The 20,937-nt window shown below is 42.3% G+C and overlaps 1 protein-coding gene across 1 annotated transcript in view; it reads right to left on the reverse strand.

Annotated features, from left to right (window-relative positions):
• TENM2 (teneurin transmembrane protein 2) overlaps positions 1-20,937 on the reverse strand; it is a 6,300,157-nt gene that overhangs the window by 5,076,810 nt on the left and 1,202,410 nt on the right. Inside the window, exon 8 of the mRNA XM_073589482.1 lies at positions 7,670-7,944. Within this exon, the coding sequence (XP_073445583.1) occupies positions 7,670-7,895 (226 nt within the window). The 5' untranslated portion in view covers positions 7,896-7,944. The remainder of the gene's footprint in view (positions 1-7,669; positions 7,945-20,937) is intronic.

A 20,937-nucleotide genomic window follows, 5' to 3' on the forward strand; every position in this document is an offset into this window, starting at 1 on the left:
TTATTTCAAAATCATACAATATGATTTCCAGTTTTTTATAATTTTTAGATTCTGTCTCTCACAGTTGAAGTAGGTGGGAAAACTTGCAAAATCAGCTGTGTATCAAATAGTTATTTTCCCCACTGTAAGTACTATATGGGGCTGCATTAAACTCTATGGGTGCATTATACTATATGAGGGCTGCATTATACTATATGTGGCTGCATTATACTATATGTACTATACGGGGCTGCACTATACTCTATGGCAGGAGTGGGCAATTAATTTTCCTGAGGGGCCACATGAAAGACCGTGACTGTTGTGGAGGGCCGGAAAGTAACTCTACTCAATATTAATATCAATATATTATAAATATTATATTATTGATAATAATATTAATTGTATCACTTAATATTGAGCAGAATTAGGTATGCTGACATCCCGCTATATATCATTTGAACCCAAGCACAGCCCCTCCTTATATATTCTTCAGGAACCCCACACAGCCTTCTAATATATACGGCATGAGCCCCACACAGCCTCCCTATATATACTGCATGAGCCCCACATAGCCTCCTCAAATACAGCATGAACCCCATACAGCCTCCCCCATATACAGCATGAGCCCCACACAGCTTCCCCCATATACAGCATGAACCCCACACAGCCTCCCTATATATGTTGCATGAGCACCACACAGCCTCCTTATATACAGACAAGGTCAAAATTGTTGGCACCCATCGTTTAATGACTGAACAACCAACACTGATCACTGAAATAACTTCAATCTGACAAAAGTAATAATAAATCAAAAATCTATTAAAATGAAAGTCAGACATTGCTTTTCAACCATGCTTCCACAGAATTTTAAAAAAAATAAAACTCATGAAATAGGCCTGGACAGAAATGACGGTACCCCTGAAAATAATGTGACAAAAGGGACATGTTAAATCAAGGTGTGTCCACTAATTAGCATCACAGGTTTCAACAATCTTGGAATCAATGTGTGGGATAAAAACACCCAAGAATGTCTAAGAGGAAAACATTGGACTATTCTGAAGTGGCCTTCTATGAGCCCTGACCTAAATCCTATTGAGCATCTTTGGAAAGAGCTGAATCATGCCATCTGCAAAAGACAACCTTCAAACACAAGACAACTGGAGCAGTTTGCTCTTGAGGGATGGGCCAAAATACCAGTCGAGAGGTGTAGAAGTCTCATTGACAGTTACAGGAATCATTTGATTGCAAGGATTGCCTAAAAAAAGGTTGTGCAACAAAATATTAAGGTAAGGGTAAAATCATTTCTGCCCTGGGCTACTTCATGACTTTCATTTCTTTTAAAAAAATTCTGTGGAAGCATGGTTGAAAAGCAATTTGTGACTTTCATTTGTTCATTTTCATAGATTTTTGATTTATTACTTTTGTCAGATTTGTCAAGTTATTTCTGTGACCATTGTGGGATTTTCTGTCATTAAATTAGGGGTACCAACAATTTTGACCACGTGTGTATACTGCATGAGGCCCCCACAGCCTCTTTATATACAACATGAGGCCCCACACAGCCTCCCTATACACAGCATGAGGCCCTACACAACCTCCCTATATACTGCATGAGGCCTCCACAGCCTCCCCATATGCTGCATGTGCAACATATCCTCCCCATGTTCTGCACAACACCACCATAGTCTCCCCATGTGCTGCATGTCACCCCATAGCATTCCTATGTGCAGCAAGTCACCATCACAGCATCACCGTATGCAGTATGACACCCCCATAGCCTCCCCATGTGCAGCATGTCACCCCCCTAGCATCTCTGTATGCAGTATGACACCCCCATAGCCTCCCCATGTGCTGTATTTCACCCCCATTGCCTCCCCATGTGTGCATGTCACCCCATAGCCTCCCTATGTGCAACATCACCCCCATAGCATCACCATGCACAGCATGTCACCCTCATAGCATCCTCTTGTGCAGCATGTCACCCACATAGCATCCCCATCTGCAGCATGTCACCCCCATAGCATCCCCCCAAAAAAAGGGAGAAAAAGACTAGGCTAATGATGGTATGTACATCCCAATAGACAATAAAAAACCTTTATTTCACATTGGATACAATAAGCTAAAAACATTTAAAATACAAACAAAGAACCAATAACCCAGGCACCCCCAAAAACAGGTAATATGAACCTTAGGCTATGTGCACACGCTGCGGTTTTTGCTGCAGTTCTGCTGCTGTTTTGGCTGCAGCAGAACTGCAGCAGTTCTGCAGGCAGTGTACAGTAGCATGTTATCCTATGGGATTTACAATTTTCTGTGCACATGCTGCAGATTTTTAACTGCGGAAAAGCTGCGGTTTTGAATCCGCAGAAAGAAATGACATGTCACTTCTTTTCTGCGGATTCTGCTGCGTTTTACCATCTCCTCCATTGTAGAGGTGATAAACCGCAGGACAATCCGCAGGTAAAACCGCAGGTCATTTTACCTGCAGTTTTACTTGCGGTTCCGCAGATAAAAAATCCGCAGACCAATCCGCAGCGTGTGCAAATAGCCTAAGATGTGGCCCATATTGGACTATTCATAGCCACCCATAAGCTACGGGTGCCTACCACCCCCTTTCTTTAACCCCTTTGGGACTCTTGCTGCTCTGACCTGTATCTGGTGGTTCTAATTTGCTCATTATGCATCCACTGCAACTTTGCAATTTCATCCATGGTATAACCATTCTTGGGCGTCTTTTGCACTAGGCAATTTCTTTATGTGGTTAGTTCCACATGCTTTAGGGCAGTTAGGATTTACATTTTTTCTTACATTGATTTATTATATGCTCGATATCAAGTTTTTTTTTCTGCCTTATCTTTGCCTGCAATGTACATGGCTGTCTTGTTATATAGAATTGCATGATATGTGCCTGCTTATGGGTGGCTATGAATAGTCCAATATGGGCCACATCTTAGGTTCTTATTACCTGTTTTTTGGGGGTGTCAGGGATATTGGTTCTTTGTTTGTATTTTAGCTTATTGTATCCAATATGAAATAAAGGTTTTTTATTGTGTATTGGGATGTGCATACCATCATTAGTCTAGTCTTTTTCTCCCTTTTTTTTTGCTTCTCTGCTTATGGGCTAGGTATTGTCACCCCATAGCCTCCCCATGTGCTGCACGACACCCCATAGCATCCCCATGTTCTGCACGACACCCCCATAGCCTCCCCATTCCCACCCAAACATACATATGAAAAAAAAACAACACCACATACCCCCGGTGCTCTGCTCCTGTCTCGGTGTCTCCGATGCACTGACTCTCCAAAGTACTCAGCTGACGTGATGAAATGACATCATCGCATCAGGTGTTTCACATGCTGATTGGTGAAGGAAGTGTCCGTTGGCTCCTCCACCAACATAGTCAGTGCAGATGGAGACAGCGAGCAGGAGGGCATGATGCGGCCTGTGGACTTCTGGTTTCTAGCCCCACGGCTGTCTCGGTCTGCTTTATAATATATTGAGGACTATGGGGAGTTTATTATACTTTACAGAGTACTATGGGAAGAGTACTATACTATATGGAAGACTATGGAGAGGGTATTATATGGGACACACTATGCTATAAGGAGAAATATGTGGCACATCATACTATATGAAGGAATCTGGGGGCACAATATAGTATATGGAGGAATATGGGGTGTGCTTCATACTATGTGAGGACTATGGGGTGCATTATACTAAGCAAGAAAAGTGCTGCCTTGTCATTGAGTGATTGGATTGTTTATCGGCAGCACATCACTGGATGAAAACTGCAGATATGCTGCTGATAACAAGATACTGTATGGGGACAGATTGATCTAATAGGGATCGTTCTGTGCCCATCATTCTTCCTCAGCCATTGTAAAGAGGCTGATAAACAAGCATTGAGCGACTTCAGTGTGGTCAATCATGGTTGTTTAATGACCTGAACTCAGCTTGTGTAAATAGAACTGAAATGTTTCTGTGTGATGTTGCAATATGTTAGTATTTGAGGCTCCATTTCAAACTTTTGCCAAGGGTCCCACTTTGTCTAACATCAACTATGCCTGAAGTTCTGACAGTGACCAGAGTACCAAGATGTTGTCATTGTAAGACAGTTGGAGAGCTGGCTGGGTCAAGACATCTATGTAGGCTATAGAATACCCAACACTGTGAGTGTGTGGGCTATGTAAGACTTGAAGTGTAAGAAATTATTTTTCACTTCCCACCCACCTTGACTGGTGTCATTGTAAAGAGATCAGGAATATTTACAACACTTTTACAAGGTCACATTTTTTGGCTAATTATTATATAAGAAACAATCTAACAGTTCATTACATCTTTTGAGATGTATAGTAGTTACAGAAGCTCCTAAGAGCAGCTACCTCTCCATCTGGCCTCATTTATGCCACAGATGCTGGATGACTCAGTTTTATGATAAGTAGACAGGTGCCCTAATAGGAGGACATTTCAAAGGTGAGATTCTGGCCTCAGATATTCATGGGATATTCTGTGAATATGTCTTAAATGTCTGACGTAAGAAAACTCTTTTACAGTGCACATCTACTTTGTGTAAAGTCACATCTCTAGTCATAAATTTAAAGGTAATCTCTCACCACATTTGACCTTTGTAAACTATTAATATGGGCATACAGGTTGTAGAATGCTGAAAAAAGTCCTTGCTATGTGTCTCATACCAGATGCCTTGTTGCTGAGAAATCATCTTTTATCACTTTATGCAAATGACCTCTTTCAGGCTTTGGGGAGGACACTGGCTGGAAGATACAGTCATATGTTAAAGTTTGGGCACCCCTATTAATGTTAACCTTTTTTCTTTATAACAATTTTGGTTTTTGCAACAGCTATTTCAGTTTCATATATCTAATAACTGATGGACTCAGTTATATTTCTGGATTCAAATGAGGTTTATTGTACTAACAGAAAATGTGCAATCTGCATTTAAACAAAATTTGACCGGTGCAAAAGTAAGGGCACCTCAACATAAAAGTGACATTAATATTTTGTAGAACCTCCTTTTGCAAAAATAACAGCCTCTAGTCGCTTCCTGTAGCTATTAATGAGTTCCTGGATCCTGGATGAAGGTATTTGTGACCATTCCTGTTTACAAAACAATTCCAGTTCCGTTAAGTTTGATGGTCGCCGAGCATGGACAGCCCGCTTCAAATCATCCCACAGATGTTCAATGATATTCAGGTCTGGGGACTGGGATGGCCATTCCAGAACATTGTAATTGTTCCTCTGCATGAATGCCTGAGTAGATTTGGAGCGGTGTTTTGGATCATTGTCTTGCTGAAATATCCATCCCCTGTGTAAATTCAACTTCGTCACTGATTCTTGCACATTATTGTCAAGAATCTGCTGATACTGAGTTGAATCCATGTGACCCTCAACTTTAACAAGATTCCCGGTGTTGGCATTGGCCACACAGCCTCAAAGCATGATGGAACCTCCACCAAATTTTACTGTGAGTAGCAAGTGTTTTTCTTGGAATGCTGTGTTTTTTAGCCTCCATACATAACGCCTTTTTGTATGACCAAACAACTCAATCTTTGTTTCATCAGTCCACAGGACCTTCTTCCAAAATGTAACTGGCTTGTCCAAATGTGCTTTTGCATACCTCAGGCGACTCTGTTTGTGGCGTGCTTGCAGAAACGGCTTCTTTCGCATCACTCTCCCATACAGCTTCTCCTTGTGCAAAGTGCGCTGTATTGTTGACCGATGCACAGTGACACCTTCTGCAGCAAGATGATGCTGCAGGTCTTTGGAGGTGGTCTGTGGATTGTCCTTGACTGTTCTCACCATTCTTCTTCTCTGCCTTTCTGATATTTTTGTTGGCCTGCCACTTCTGGGCTTAACAAGAACTGTACCTGTGTTCTTCCCTTTCCTTACTATGTTCCTCACAGTGGAAACTGACAGGTTAAATCTCTGAGACAACTTTTTGTATCCTTCCCCTGAAAAGCTATGTTGAATAATCTTTGTTTTTAGATCATTTGAGAGTTGTTTTGAGGAGCCCATGATGCCACTCTTCATAGGAGAATCAAATAGGAGAACTACTTGCAAGTGGCCACCTTAAATACCTTTTCTCATGATTTGATACACCTGGCTATGAAGTTCAAAGCTCAATGAGGTTACAAAACCAATTTAGTGCTTCAGGAAGTCAGTAAAAAGTAGTTAGGAGTGTTCAAATCAAGAAAATGATAAGGGTGCCCATTCTTTTGCACCGGTCAAATTTTGTTTAAATGCAGAGTGCACATTTTCTGTTAGTACAATAAACCTCATTTGAATCCAGAAATATAACTGAATCCATCAGTTATTAGATATATGAAACTGAAATAGCTGTTGCAAAAACCAAAATTGTTATAAAGAAAAAAGGTTAACATTAATAGGGGTGCCCAAACTTTAACATATGACTGTAACTCTGCCTCCAGAGCTTATTTTAGATGAAGGGGAGGTGTGTAATAGCCGCTCTCCTGATCTTACTTTATCTAAAGTGATAAAACATGATTTATGAACAGCAAGGCATCTGATATAAGGAATACAGGAATGACTTTTTTTCAGCAATCAATAATATATCCTGTATGCCCATATTAATAGTTTAGACAAGCCAAATATGGTGACAAATTCCCTTTAAGGGTAATGGCAGGAGAGTCAGCTAGCAGATAAGGAGTTATGGTCATACAAATCCAAAATCCCCTAGGGTCCTAAGACCATTGCTTTTCCTTGCTCTTCCGCTCCTTGAATTTCTGTTATGACACATTGCCTCAGACATACTATAAGTGGAGGTACGATTTAAGAATTAGAAGATAAAAGTCAGCAACGGGATTCTCTGAAGAATAAAGAAACCACTGCGCCATTTTATGCCAAACGGATTTCTTAAATCTTGCTCACTGCACTGTAAAATTTAAACAGTGTCTTAAACTCGATAGCCGGGATTTTTTGCATTCTACCATGGTCTCTAATTATAGCAATATACATTTACCTTCACTGGAAATGCACACAATTACATACAGCAGTTTCTCATTCTATTAGCATTATCCATGCTTCTTATCCTGCCCATCAATTACTCTATAATCCCGCGTCTAATATTATCCACATGCATATTAAGCATATGGCTTGGTTTTAACTGTGAAGCTGGTCTAGCTCTTAGCCAGCTGTGATAAGCTTTCATTCCATATTTCTCCTTGCGTATAGCACTTTTTCTTATCTTAAAAATAATCTGGCAGAATGTTGTTTTTCTGTGTAGGACTATTTCCCTTACAGCATTACAAGTGAGATTTCCACTCACTAATCTCTAATCAGGCGTCCAATTTAATTAATTAATATTGATACCTTCTCTAATCTATAACTAGTGCTAGCTCAATAAATTAGGGAGCAAGGAATTCTTTTCTGACGCTTAATCACTAGGCACTGAATTACATTGTCCCTGAGATTTGCTGCGTCTTACAGATACGGTTCAGACTGTTAAACCAATATCAGAAAATACATTTCCACGGTGTGCAGTGACAGTAATGTTGTTAAGTAATGTATCCCTGAAGCAGTACAATCTACTAGATGGTGCAAAAAGAATATAACAGCACTGGGCTGCACTCACAATTTGTTACATCTTCCATTTAGGAAGATTGCAATGAGCTGCCCGAAAGGTCAGGCACCTTCACAGTAAGACAGACGTACCTTGCCTTGGAAACTCATCGGACTCTCTGTGAACTAGGTCAGAAACACGATTCCCATAATGCATTCTGTTTTCATGATCATACGCCTTTAATGTTTCACTGGAGCTGTAGGACTTCTGAGTAGGCACTCGGCAGTTCTCACTGTCCAGCGATGAGCTGGTATATCGACATTCTTTTCCACAGCGACCTCTAGTCAAAGATCTGTGTCTTCGATCTTTTAGATCCATTTTGTTGTAAGCAGTTTTATTTAGTGATTTTTGGAAAAATCCTCTCAGCCTAAGGTGAAATTGAAAAAAAGATAAAAGGATTTAAACAATTAACATTAGCGTTAAATGACTTTGTACATTTTAAGTCACATATGGATGTAGTGTATCATGTTACAGTATGCAGACAAGCAACATATCTTTCCTTCATAAAGAAGAAAACTGTCTTTCAAGCCCGCTCATAGGTAGCTATCCTGTAAGAAAATGTCCTTCCCTTTAAATCCTTAAAGGCCAGTTTAGACTGGTTTGAAACAGGGCACCCTATAAATAATATGCACAGGTGCTTCTTAAGACACCCTATAAATAATCTGTTTAATTGCAGAACTGCGGAAGAAAACTGGCTGGATTGGAGTTCTCCAGAATGTCAGAGCTGTGTATTGCAGCTCTGCTGCTGATAATCAGGAGAAACATCAATATAAATTATAGTATTGTACTGTAAATCCAGGTGTCACAGCAACTCATTACTGGCAACTCACTGCCTGAAAGAGCTTACAGTGTTTTGAAACATGGCCCTGGATTTTGGCCACACACATGAAGGTAATTGTTTGTATTTATTATCATTTATTATGGAATTCAATATTCAGTCCACAAAAATAGGACGCATAAAAAGGTACATTGATTTTAATGGGTCTGTGATATATCTGAAAACACCAGATAGCACGCATACCCTATATAAAAAAAACAGATATGAAAAATTAGATCAAAGCAATATATGATATCTGACAGTGTCAGAAATGGCTAGTCATCTGCCAACACGACAGAGGTGCTCCCATAAATATACAGTATAAAATTTAAAAAAAATGGAGCGATGAGAACTGTATTCACAATATATAGAAAATAGTTTATTTAGATAAATATCAAGTAAAAACAGTACTAGAGTATTAGGGTATACATAGGTACACACAAGTTAAGCATGGGAATTCAAACTTAGGAAGGACACAGGTAAAGAGTGTCCAGAAGACAACACTAAAATAAAACATATATGACTGGAGGAATCAAGTTCTTAGGAAAAATAGACCATAAGATATAATGTGTATATGCCTTTAAGGGCAGATAGTAAAGTGGCTAAATCTTTGGCCACCTGAAGAAGCTTACAAGAAAAGCGCATAGGGGCTGGCAGTCCGCTGACACACACTGCGACTAACATGGGTGAGGAATGGATCAATCTTAAATTAGCCACTTTACTATCTGCCCTTAAAGGCATACACACATTATATCTTATGGTTTATTTTTCCTAAGAACTTGATTCCTCCGGTCGTATACATTTTATTTCAGTGTTGTCTTCTGGACACTCTTTACCTGTGTCCTTCATAAGTTTGAATACCCATGCTAAACTTGTGTGTACTTATGTATACCCTAATATTCTAGTAGTGTTTTAACTTAATATTTATCTAAATAAACTATTTTCTATATATCTTGAAGACAGTTCTCATAGCTCCTATTTTTCTAATTTTATATATAAAAGAACAGATATCTGAAGCTGAAATGTAGTTGATAACTTAGGTAACACGATGTTGAAAGATTTTCCTAAATGAGGCTGACATAAAAACAGCAGTGACAATGTAATTTCAAAATCAGCAAATGGATGACTTTACACACAATATTTTGTCTTAACACAATAAGGAATTATCCAGGTGCCACTTGGCCATACACGCCTTTGACTTCAGGAGCAAATCCATCAAGCATATAGACTCATCCAGTATAAGAAGCTCTCCATGGTCATGCCCCGTTCAAATAGTGACTGTATGTAGAAATTAGAAAATATGTAGGGATAACCAGGGAGTCAAAAATAATAAGAACAATTTGGTACAACAATTTATAAGGTCAAGAGTCTATTGATGGGATAGAAGGGATGCCAACCCTCAGGGCTCATACTCACTTGCGAGAGACTCGCACGATTATCGTGCGAGTCTCTCACATGAAAACCCGGCACTGCCGACAGCACTCAGATTGGAGCGTGCGGCTGCATAGAAATACATGTAGCTGCACCCTCCAGTCCGAGTGCCGGCGGCAGTGCCGGGTTTTCATGTCATAGACGCGCATGAGAATCGTGCGAGTCTCTCGCAAGTGAGTATGAGTCCTTAAAGTTAAAATCCCCGTTGCTGCCTCCTGTCCTATCAAGTTGACGTCAAACAGCCTGGTGAGATCAGTCTAATACCCTTTATATTTTTAATGCTCATTGAGACTAATGCCAATAATATAAACCATAATAAGGGTTATGGTGACCCAAAGGTTATCTTTTGGAAGCTGCTTTGGATTTACTTTTGCCTGCACTTAGCATGTGCACTGTGTTTTTAATTTTTTGTGGGATTTTTTTTTAAGTAAAAGTTTAATTGTAGACTACAAATTTTCCTACTTTCCATAGTAAAATCTCCATGATTGTCTTGCTTGCAGTAGATAGGAATAGAGCGAAGGCTGAATTACACACATGCACGCTGGCACATTATGGCTGCTGTGATGCTAATCAATACAATCCTTTGTATCAAGTTTGCTTTTTGCTGCAGGGATAGCAAGTTAGATTAACAAATGAGCCAAAGACAGAGTCATAGATGAGCTGTTAATTTGCACTATTAGTAGATTACAACTGCTGAAGTCACATTTGATGATCAGAGGAGTGCCCAGCAAGGTCTACTGATGTACACTGAAAGGCTCCCAAAGCATTTATCTCTTTTTAATGAGTACTTGAGAAGTTTTCAATCTATTTTTGCTACAGTGCAAACTGTTATCTATTCTCAAACTGGAATCTTGTGCCTGAATGATACAAAGTCTCTCTGTTTTGTGATGGATAAGAAATCTCCTGAGATCAGCATGAATAGATACAAATAGTCCTATTGTTTCATGACATTGTTTTCATGACAATTCTTGAAGCTTAATATGCATAATAAAATAAAATGATCAAATAGTCTTTTGTTCAGCACTCTTAACACAGTAATTCATTTTGCTCCTAAACGTTGCACCTTGTCTAGTTTTACGAGTTTCATACATCATTTTATCAAGCTGACATTAAAAATACTCTTTTTGATACATTAATCTCTAACTTCAATTTTAGGCATAGAAGCTGCAAGATCTAATGGGTCATTTATTTGCAATATTCTGATGCCTGGCGATATACATTTTACACAATGTGACTCTAAACAACGTTTGCTAATATTGGGCTTTGAGGTAATTGCTTGTAAACTGACAAGTCTAATAAGCTGCTTTATAGGGAACGTTACGTGCGACCTAAATTGAATTGTAAGTTCTTGAGGCAAAAATTAATTGTGCATGTAAACTGTTAACACTGAGAGCAGCAGAAAGTTAATGAGACTTGCCCTCTAGGGTTCTAGAATCCTGCTTCTCATCTCAAAGAAGCAAAGCCGGAGATAAAAAGAAAGACGTATTTCCAGCAATAGTGATTTAAGTTTAATGTAATCTTATAATTTAGATACAAATAATAAGACAAAAATTGTTTACTTGTATTTGGCTGTTATGCCATGGCTATCCATAACCAGGTTCCTTGTATCATGTTCTCACATGCTTTATGCATTTAATAGCCCTCTGTGTCTGTACTGTTACATACTTTGGCTGACAATCGGTTCATGCAGCATTACATGAACATCCGATTCTTACACTAGGGATGTTCCAAACAATAAAAGCAATTGTTACCATCCAACTTTCATGTCTCCCCTTCTTCCTCTTAGATTGTAAAGGCCCTTTTACATTTAGCGATGCATCAGCGATCCAACCAGCGATCCGACCCGGTCAGGATCGCTGGTGCATCGCTAAATGATCGCTAGTGAGCTTTCATACAGAAAGATCTCACAGCGATGCAGCAGCGACGCAGCGCACGATACTTACCATTCACACACAGCGATCCTGCGTCCTCCCGCCCGCCTCCACGCGTCGCTGGACGTCACAGCAGGAAGCCCAGCAGGAAGCAGACGACGAGAAATGGAGCCGGACATTCTCGCGCGATCAGCGATGAGCAGCGGGGGAGCCGGTCGCTGGTAAGTATCACACATAGCGATATCGCTAGCAATATCGCTATAACGTCACAAAACCAGTGACGTTATAGCGATATTGCTAGCGATATCGCTTAGTGTAAAACCCCCTTAAGCTTGTGAGCAGGCCCTCATTCCTCTTGGTATCTGTTGATCTATGTGATTAGTGCTATGCTGTAAGTTCTATTGTCTGTACAAGTCCCCTCTGAAATGTAAAGTGCTGAGGAATATGTGAGTGCTATAGAAGTAAAATTATTATTATTATTATTATTAGTAGAGATGAGCAACTTTACCTTTTTTAAGGTCAAGTCGGGTTTCATGAAACCCAACTTTCTCAAAAGTCGAGTCGATCGAAATCGGCCGACTAAAGCGAAAAGTCGGGGGTCCGACTGAAACACGAAACCCAATGCAAGTCAATGGGGAAGTAAAGTCGGCAGTGAGTGGAGGACAGTAAACACACCTACAGTGTCCATTTCAATGCCAACAACATCAATTCTTATTACTTAAGCTTGTCAACCTTAATTTACTTTATAATAATAGTTGCGCATTGAAAACTGGGGGTTATTTGGCTAAAGTTGTGGGAGGGTAGTGCTGGTTCCAGGTTTTCGTGTGCCCCATGCCAAAGAGTGTCAGTGCGCCCCTTTAACACATACCACAATTCATGATGCTCCAATACAGCACAGAAATATAGGTATATTACAATGAAAAATACTTCACTTCTTACATGACGTGACTGATATATATTTTAAATTCTACAGTAGCTCAAAAAACGGACAGTATATAACTCCACACAGTATTATGGCCACCACATGGTGCGCCATACAGAATAATGAACCCCATATACTTCTCCATACAGAATAATTGGTCCCATATAATGTTCTATACAGTATATGATGAGCTCCACATAATGCTACAGTATATGATGGTCTCCATGTTTGATGCTCCAGTGCGTTATGGGCCCAAATAATGCTCCATATATAATGGCCCCCATTTCTAATGCTCCAGTGTATAATGGGCCCTGTAAATGCTGCTCCGGTGTCTGATGTCCCCCATTTGGAATGCTCCAGTATATGATGGGCCTCATGGATGATGCTCCAGTGTATGATGGGCCCAAATAATGCTCCATATATAATCTGACCCATTTAGAATGCTCCAGTACATGATGGGCCCCATGGATGATGCTCCATTGTGTTATGGGCCCAAATAATGCTCCATATATAATGGGCCCCATTTCTAATGCTCCAGTGTATAATGGGCCCCGTAGATGCTGCTCCAGTGTCTGATCTGCCCCATTTAGAATGCTCCAGTATATGATGGGCCCCATTGATGATGCTCCAGTGTCTTATGGGCCCAAATAAAGCTCCATATAAAATGAGCCACATTTCTAATGCTTGAGTTTATAATGGGCCCCATAAATGCTGCTCCAGTGTCTGATTTTCCCCATTTGGAATGCTTCAGTATATGATGGGCCTCATGGATGATGGTTCAGTGTATGATGGGCCCAAATAATGCTCCATATATAATGTGCCCCATTTAGAATTAACCCAGGCATGGTATGTGAAAAGAGCTCCATGGAGTAATCTGAAATGTGGGCTGCCACATCCTTCACTTTTGGTGGGGGTGAAGGACCTAAGGAAAGGGGTTGCTCCTGACCAGAAGCCTGCACTGATGACTCAGTGCTTGCATTTTTTGAAACTTCAGAAGAGGAGGTGATAGAGCTGGAGGCTGTTTCAGCAATGTAAGGCAAAACCAGTTCCTGATGCTCCGGCTTTAAAAGTGGTTTACCTACTCCCAGAAAAGGGAGCCTTACAGGCATTCCAGAGCCAGACCATGATGCAGGCTCAACACCTTCTGCCTTAGCTGCTATTGTGCTTTTGGCACTACCAGCAGATGCACCACCACTACGATCAGTACCAGCTGACCCCCCATACCCACGTCCGTGGCCTCTTCCACCATACTTACTAATTTTTGTGAAAATATACCCAAAATACCAGCAGATATATGGTACTGTATCAGAACCGTAAGCTCTATACAGTCTAGGGATAATTGTAAATTTCCGTATATATTTCATGAGTCATACACAGATGCTCACAGGTTCAGTATGGATTACACAATAATATAAAAAGATGGAAAAAGGGTACAGTATCACCAGATACAAGGTATATATAGTATAGTTTAAACATTCTGAATCTCCGTATATATTTGAGGAGGCAGACACAAACGCTCTCAGGCCCAGTATGGATTAGACAAGAATATAAAAAGCAGTAAATGGGTAATGTATCACAAGCGTACAGCTGTATACAGTGTTGGTGTAATCTTAAATCTCCAACTATATTTCCGGAGTAACAGACAGACATTCACAGGCTCATTATGGATTACACCAGATTCAAAATAGCAAAAAAGGGTACTGTATTAGAAGCGTAGAGCTATATACAGTGATGGGCAAATGTGAAATCTCGGTATATATTTCCTGAGTCATCCGCAGACGCTCACTCAATCTGGATTTGACCATAATACAAAATGTTGAAAAAAAACATACTGGATAACAAGATAGCAAGTATATATATTATGGGGTACAATTTAAATCTCCGTATAGATATTCCTGTAGTCACCCTCAGATGCTCACTCAATATGGATTTGACCGTTATACTAAATGTCGAACAAAGGTACTGTATAACTGTCACGGCACCGCCAGACTCAGGGCCTGCTGTCCCGGCCTCGGCCAGTAGGAGGCGCCGGACTATCACATCACCGCCAGACTCAGGGCCTGCTGTCCCGGCCTCGGCCAGTAGGAGGCGCCGGACTATCACATCACCGTCAGACTCAGGGCCTGCTGTTCCGGCCTCGACCACTAGGAGGCGCCGGACTGTCCTATCACCGTCTGACCCGTGGCCTTGGTCTCGGCCTTGGTCTCTGGGAGGCGTTGTGCTTCAACCCCGAGTGGTGGCGGCGATAGTCATGAGGCTCCTGCGCAGGCGTCCGCTGGACGCAGGCTTCGCTCCTCGGTCAGTCATGAAGGGGCTGGTGCATTACCATCCAGCCTGGTCCTGGGGGCGGTCCGGATGACATCATCAGGCCACGGGCCTGTAAGGGATGACCTGATCCCTCAAATACCTTGGGACTGCTCTTGCAGGCCGCCGGATATATTCTTGGTTCCCCTGCGTGTTACTGTGTGAATTGCTGTTTTACTGACTCTGACTTTTGCCTGGACTTCTGACTTTGCTTCTGCCTAACGATTCTGTACCTCTGCGACTCTCCTGGTTTATGACACTGACTTCGGCCTGGATTCTGACTCTGCTTCTGCCTAACGACTTTGTACCTCTGCTGCCCTCCTGGTTTATGACTCTTACTTTGGCCTGGATTCTGACTCTGCTTTTGCCTAACGATTCTGTACCTCTGCTTCCCTCCCGGTTTATGACTCTGGCTTCGACCTGGAATCTGACTCTGCTACTGTCTACTGTTTTTATACCATTTCTGCCTGACTGGTTTAGTCTCGGATATCATTGCCTCTGTGTCCTGTATTGGAACATCTTTCTGGCGACCGTCCTGCTCTGGTCATTGCTCCTATTCAGACAGCGCCTCCTGGGCTCTGCTATAAATCCAGATCCCTGTATAGGGGTAAAGGGTCTCAGTGTTTCTCGGGGTGCTGTCTGGCTGCAGTCCAGACCGCAGGCAGACGTCACAATAACAAGATAGAAGCTGTATATAGTATAGAGTAAAATTTTTATCTCCGTATATATATATGAGGAGGAAACCACACATGCCCACTCAGTATCGATTATACCGTAATAAAAAATTTAGAACAAAGGTACTGTATCAGCAGATACCTGGTGTATCCAGACTAGGGGTAATTGTAAATTTCCGTCTATATTTACGGAGTCTTACACAGACATTCACAGGCTCAGTATGGATTACACCAGAATATAAAAAGTAGAAAATGGGAAATGTATTCAAGGCGTACAACAGTATACATTGTTGGGGTACTTTTAAATCTTCGTATATATTTCAGTCTCAGCAAGCCAGTCAAGACTCTTCGCAACTGGAAACTAGATAGATACAAGTACAGACGGAAAGTCGAGTGTTTACAGAAATGTGGGAATTACTGATCACAGGAAAACCTCCCAGTAGATTTCAAAGAGGCAATGCTGACCCTCAATTACTTTGTCTGTGGAGACCACAAAAATGGTTATTTGTGAAGAAAGGATTGCTGTATAGCAGTAGCCAAGCCAACATTTTCTCTTGCCCCCAGAGAAGCATTCTCCTTCCCAAAATAATCATCCCACTCTTTCTCCTCCTCTTCTTCTTCCTCCACCTTGTCCAGGACAGTTCCCTGACCAGACAATGGCTGACTGTCATCAAGGCTTCCCTCCTCCTCCTGTTACTCCTCCGCTGCAGACGCCTGATCCTTAATGTGCGTCAAACTTTGCATGAGCAGAGCATAAGTGGGATGCTCATGCTTATGATAGCGTCGTCTGCACTTATCAGCCATGTGCATTCCTCAAAACACTGAAGGACTTTACAAAGGTCTTTCAGCTTTGACCACTGCACACCCAACAACTCCATGTCTGCCCTCAAACTGCCTGCCTGTGTATCCTCCCACAAATGCATTACTGCCTGCCTCTGTTCGCACAGCCTCTCAAACATGTGCATGGTGGAGTTCCACCTTGTTTCAACATCTATGATTAGGCGGTGCTTGGGGAGGTGGAGCAATCGCTGCAGCTTCTACATACAACTGGAGTGTCCGGGCGAGCGACATATGTGTGAGCACAGTCTTCACACCTTTTGGAGCAGTGCTGTTAAATCCGGATAATTATTTAGGAAAAACTGCACCACCAGGTTCAAAGTGTGAGCCAGGCAAGGTATGTGTGTGAGTTTTGCAAGGGCTATGGCTGCCACAAAATTCTGGCCGTTATCACTGACTACCTTGCCTGGCTCAAGATGTAGACTGCCCAGCCATGACTCAGTTTGTTGCTGCAAGTAGTCGGCCAGTACCTCCGCGGTGTGTCTGTTGTCACCCAAAGACATCATCTTTAACACAGCCTGCTGCTGCTTACCACTAGCTTTTCGATAGTGGGACACCTCGTGTGCAACATTGGCAGCTGCGGATGGAGTGCTCATGTGACTGCACTCTGTCGACGAGCTTTCACTTCTGGAGGAAGAGGGTCGAACGCCTACAGCCAACTGTTTCCTGTGCCGTGGGCTAGGCAGCACTGTTCCACCGCTGCTGTCCCCTGTGGAGCCTGCATCCACCACATTAACCCAGTGCGCAGTGATGGACACATAACGGCCCTGGCCATGCCTTCTGGACCATGCATCTGTTGTGAGGTGCACCTTTCCACTCACTGATTGTTTGAGTGCATGGACAATGTGGTCTTTCACATGCAGGTGGAGGGCAGGGATGGCTTTTCGAGAAAAGAAGTGCCGACTGGGTAGGTCATAGCGTGGGACAGCGTAGGCCATGAGCTCTCGGAAAGCTTCGCTTAAAACCAAACGGAAGGGCATCATCTCTAATGAGATCATTTTGGCAATGTATGCAAATTGCCTCTTCAGAAAGAAAGAGGACTTTTACTCTACAGCGCCACCTATTGGTAGTAGCGATCCTACAAGTCACAATCAACCCTTTAACGAGTCTTGCAATATGACTTAGGATAAAAGCCAAATCAGAATCTCAATTTGCAGACACAGTGTTTCGAGCTATTGGCTCTCGTCAGTGGAAAGTATGAGATCTGATTTGGCTAGGTGAGAGGCTCTGGACTGAGGTCTAAGAGGTAATGTTTCTCCTTGCGGAGAGTGACAAGCCAGCTCTGGCTTGTCAAGGTAAGGAGACATATTCGCCGTGCAACGCTCCTCTGGGAAAATAATATGCAAATTGCCTCTTCAGAAAGAAAGAGGACTTTTACTCTACAGCGCCACCTATTGGTAGTAGCGATCCTACAAGTCACAATCAACCCTTTAACGAGTCTTGCAATATGACTTAGGATAAAAGCCAAATCAGAATCTCAATTTGCAGACACGGTGTTTCGAGCTATTGGCTCTCGTCAGTGCAAAGTATGAGATCTGATTTGGCTAGGTGAGAGGCTCTGGACTGAGGTATAAGAGGTAAGGTTTCTCCTTGCGGAGAGTGACATGCCAGCTCTGGCTTGTCAAGGTAAGGAGACTTATTCGCCGTGCAACGCTCCTCTGGGAAAATAATATGCAAATTGCCTCTTCAGAAAGAAAGAGGACTTTTACTCTACAGCGCCACCTATTGGTAGTAGCGATCCTACAAGTCACAATCAAACCTTTAACGAGTCTTGCAATATGACTTAGGATAAAAGCCAAATCAGAATTTCAATTTGGCAATGTAGGCATTCAAAGCCAGTGTACGCAGATGATAGGGTGAGTACTTTCTTGTCCTACTCATAGTGTCTGCTAGGGTGAGCTGGACTTGAGAGCTGCATATGGGGGAACTAGTGTTGGACTGGACAGAGTGAGAGGGGGGTTGGTGATGGTGATGGTGTTGTTGGTGATGGCCTAGATTCAGTGTTTCGTTGCAAAACCATTGTGATTCCCTGACTGCTTTGGCCTTTCGACGACACCTCAATATTTATTGCTGGTGGTGTGCTTACCGGTGGCAGTGGTCTTACAGTGGGGGAAGTGATGGAGCGTTGCTGGCTACCTTCAGCCGGAGCAGGTGCACATGTGGTGCCTGAGGTTTTGCAGTCTGTCCATGCTTGCAAGTGCATGGTGGTTAAATGTCTAAGCATGCAACTGGTATTCAATTCAAATTTCTGAGATTTTTCCCTCGGCTAAAGGTCCTTCCACACTTCTTACAGATAACCTCATCAGTAGGATTTTGGCCAAAGAAGTGCCACACTGCACTCTTCCTACTATGGTATAAATTTTCAGGGCTTGCACGCTATGCTAATTTGACCGTGGGGCCGAACTGTACTGCACCTCTTTTGGTTTTTGTTCCACGTTTTTGGACAGCTACGGGCCTGCCAGATAACCGCTGCTGCGATGACGATGCCTGCTGCGGATCCTTCTCCTCATCTGAGCTATTGCCAGTGGCACCCTCTTCTCCCAATGGATGCCAATCTTGGTCAACAAATGAGTCATCCATCACCTCCTCTTCAATTTCATCTGCACCTTCCTCTGTGTCACCGTGTAAGGTGGTATAGAATGCGGGAAGGGGCACCCGAGTTTTATCAGGTTCAGATTCTTGCTCAGTAGACTGCGAGGGCAATGTAGTGCTGTGGGTCAATGTACCAGCAGAATCATCTAGCAGTGGCTGTGCATCAGTGCACTCCATGTCAGATTCATCTTGGACTGGGGAATTCAGGATTTGACTGAATAACCCAGGCATGGTATGTGAAAAGAGCTCCATGGAGTAACCTGAAGTGTAGGCTGCCGCATCCTTCACTTTTGGTGGGGGTGAAAGACACAAGGAAGGGTGTTTTTCCTGACCAGAACCCTGCACTGACGACTCAGTGCTTGCAGGTTTTGAAAGTTCAGAAGAGGAGGCAATAGAGCTGGTGGCTATTTCGGCAATGTAAGCCAAAACCTGTTCCTGATGCTCTGGGTTTAAAAGCGATTTTCCTACTTCCAGAAAAGGGAACCTTACAGTCCTTTTTGTGGCAGATGATGACACAGGCTCAACACCTCCTGCCTTAGCTGCTATTGTGCTTTTGGCATAACCAGCAGGTGCACCACCTCCACCATCAGTACCAGCTGCCCCCCCGCCAATGTTTGCAGCCTCTTCCACCATGCTTCCTCATGTTTGTGAAAATGTAACAAAAATACCAGCAAGTATATGGTACTGTATGAGGAGCGTACAGCTGTATAAGGTGTAGGTAAAAATTTAAATCTCTGTATGTATTTCCTTAGTAATAGATGCTCTCCCAGTATGTATTTGACCGTAATCCAACCAGCAGATATATGGTACTGTATCAGAAGCGGACAGCTCTATACGGTGTATGTATGGAAAAATGAAAATCTCCATCTATTTTTTTAAGGAGTCACTCCCAGATTGCATGTATTTGTCCGTGATACCAGCCGGTACACGGTAGTGTGTGAGGAGCGTACAGCTCTATATAGTGCATGTATGGAAAATTTTAAATCTCTATTTTTTGCGGAGTCAGCAGCAGAGATACGATACTGTTAGAGAAGCGGACAGTTCTATACAGTGTATGGAAAAATAGAAATGTCCGTCTATGTATTTACACACTCACACACACATGCGCTGTCTCTGTATAGATTGGACCATAATCCAAACAGCAGATATACGATACTGTTTGAGAAGCAGACAGCTCTATACGGTGTATGTATGAAAAATTTTAAATCTCCGTCTATTTTTTTACTGAGTCACACACGCTGTCTCTGTATAGATTTGACCGTAATCAAACAGCAGATATACGATACTGTTTGACAAGCGGACAGCTCTATACAGTGTATGTATGGAAAATTTAAAATCTCCATCTAATTTTAAATGGAGTCACACACAGATAGCATGTATATGTCCATGATACCAGCTGGTACATGGTAGTGTGTGAGGAGCGTACACCTCTATACAGTGTGGGAAAAAATGAACGCTCTGTAACTGTGCAGAAAATCAGAATAAAAGTTTTTTTGCTTTTAAAAAAGCAGTCTGCACAGGAGTGTGCACACAGCAATACAGCTATCAGGTACCCTTATAAGGCAGCCTAATAACCACCAGCGCTGCTGTACACACAAAAATCCTCCCCTGTCACTACACACTAACTGTAAATGAAATCGCTATCAGAAGAAGCACACTTTTTTTTCTTTGTTGACTAACGCTCTCCATATTGAGAATCAGAAGCAGCAAACTCTCCCTATGCTAAGATTGGCAGAAGTAACATGGTGGTCAGTGGTCAGGGCTTTTATAGCCACTGCGACACCACACAAAGCAAGCCAATCACACGAATGCCCTTCTCTAAGATGGTGGTAGCCGCTGCCGATGTCATTGCGTTGTGTTGTGAACTCATTTTCTGGTTTACCTCTTGCTTCTGGTGAGGGTGGTGGAGCTG

This window comes from Dendrobates tinctorius, unplaced genomic scaffold, assembly GCF_039654945.1.
Source record: "Dendrobates tinctorius isolate UK_male_01 unplaced genomic scaffold, ASM3965494v1 ptg000108l, whole genome shotgun sequence".
In the NCBI taxonomy this organism is placed as follows: Eukaryota; Metazoa; Chordata; class Amphibia; order Anura; family Dendrobatidae; genus Dendrobates; species Dendrobates tinctorius.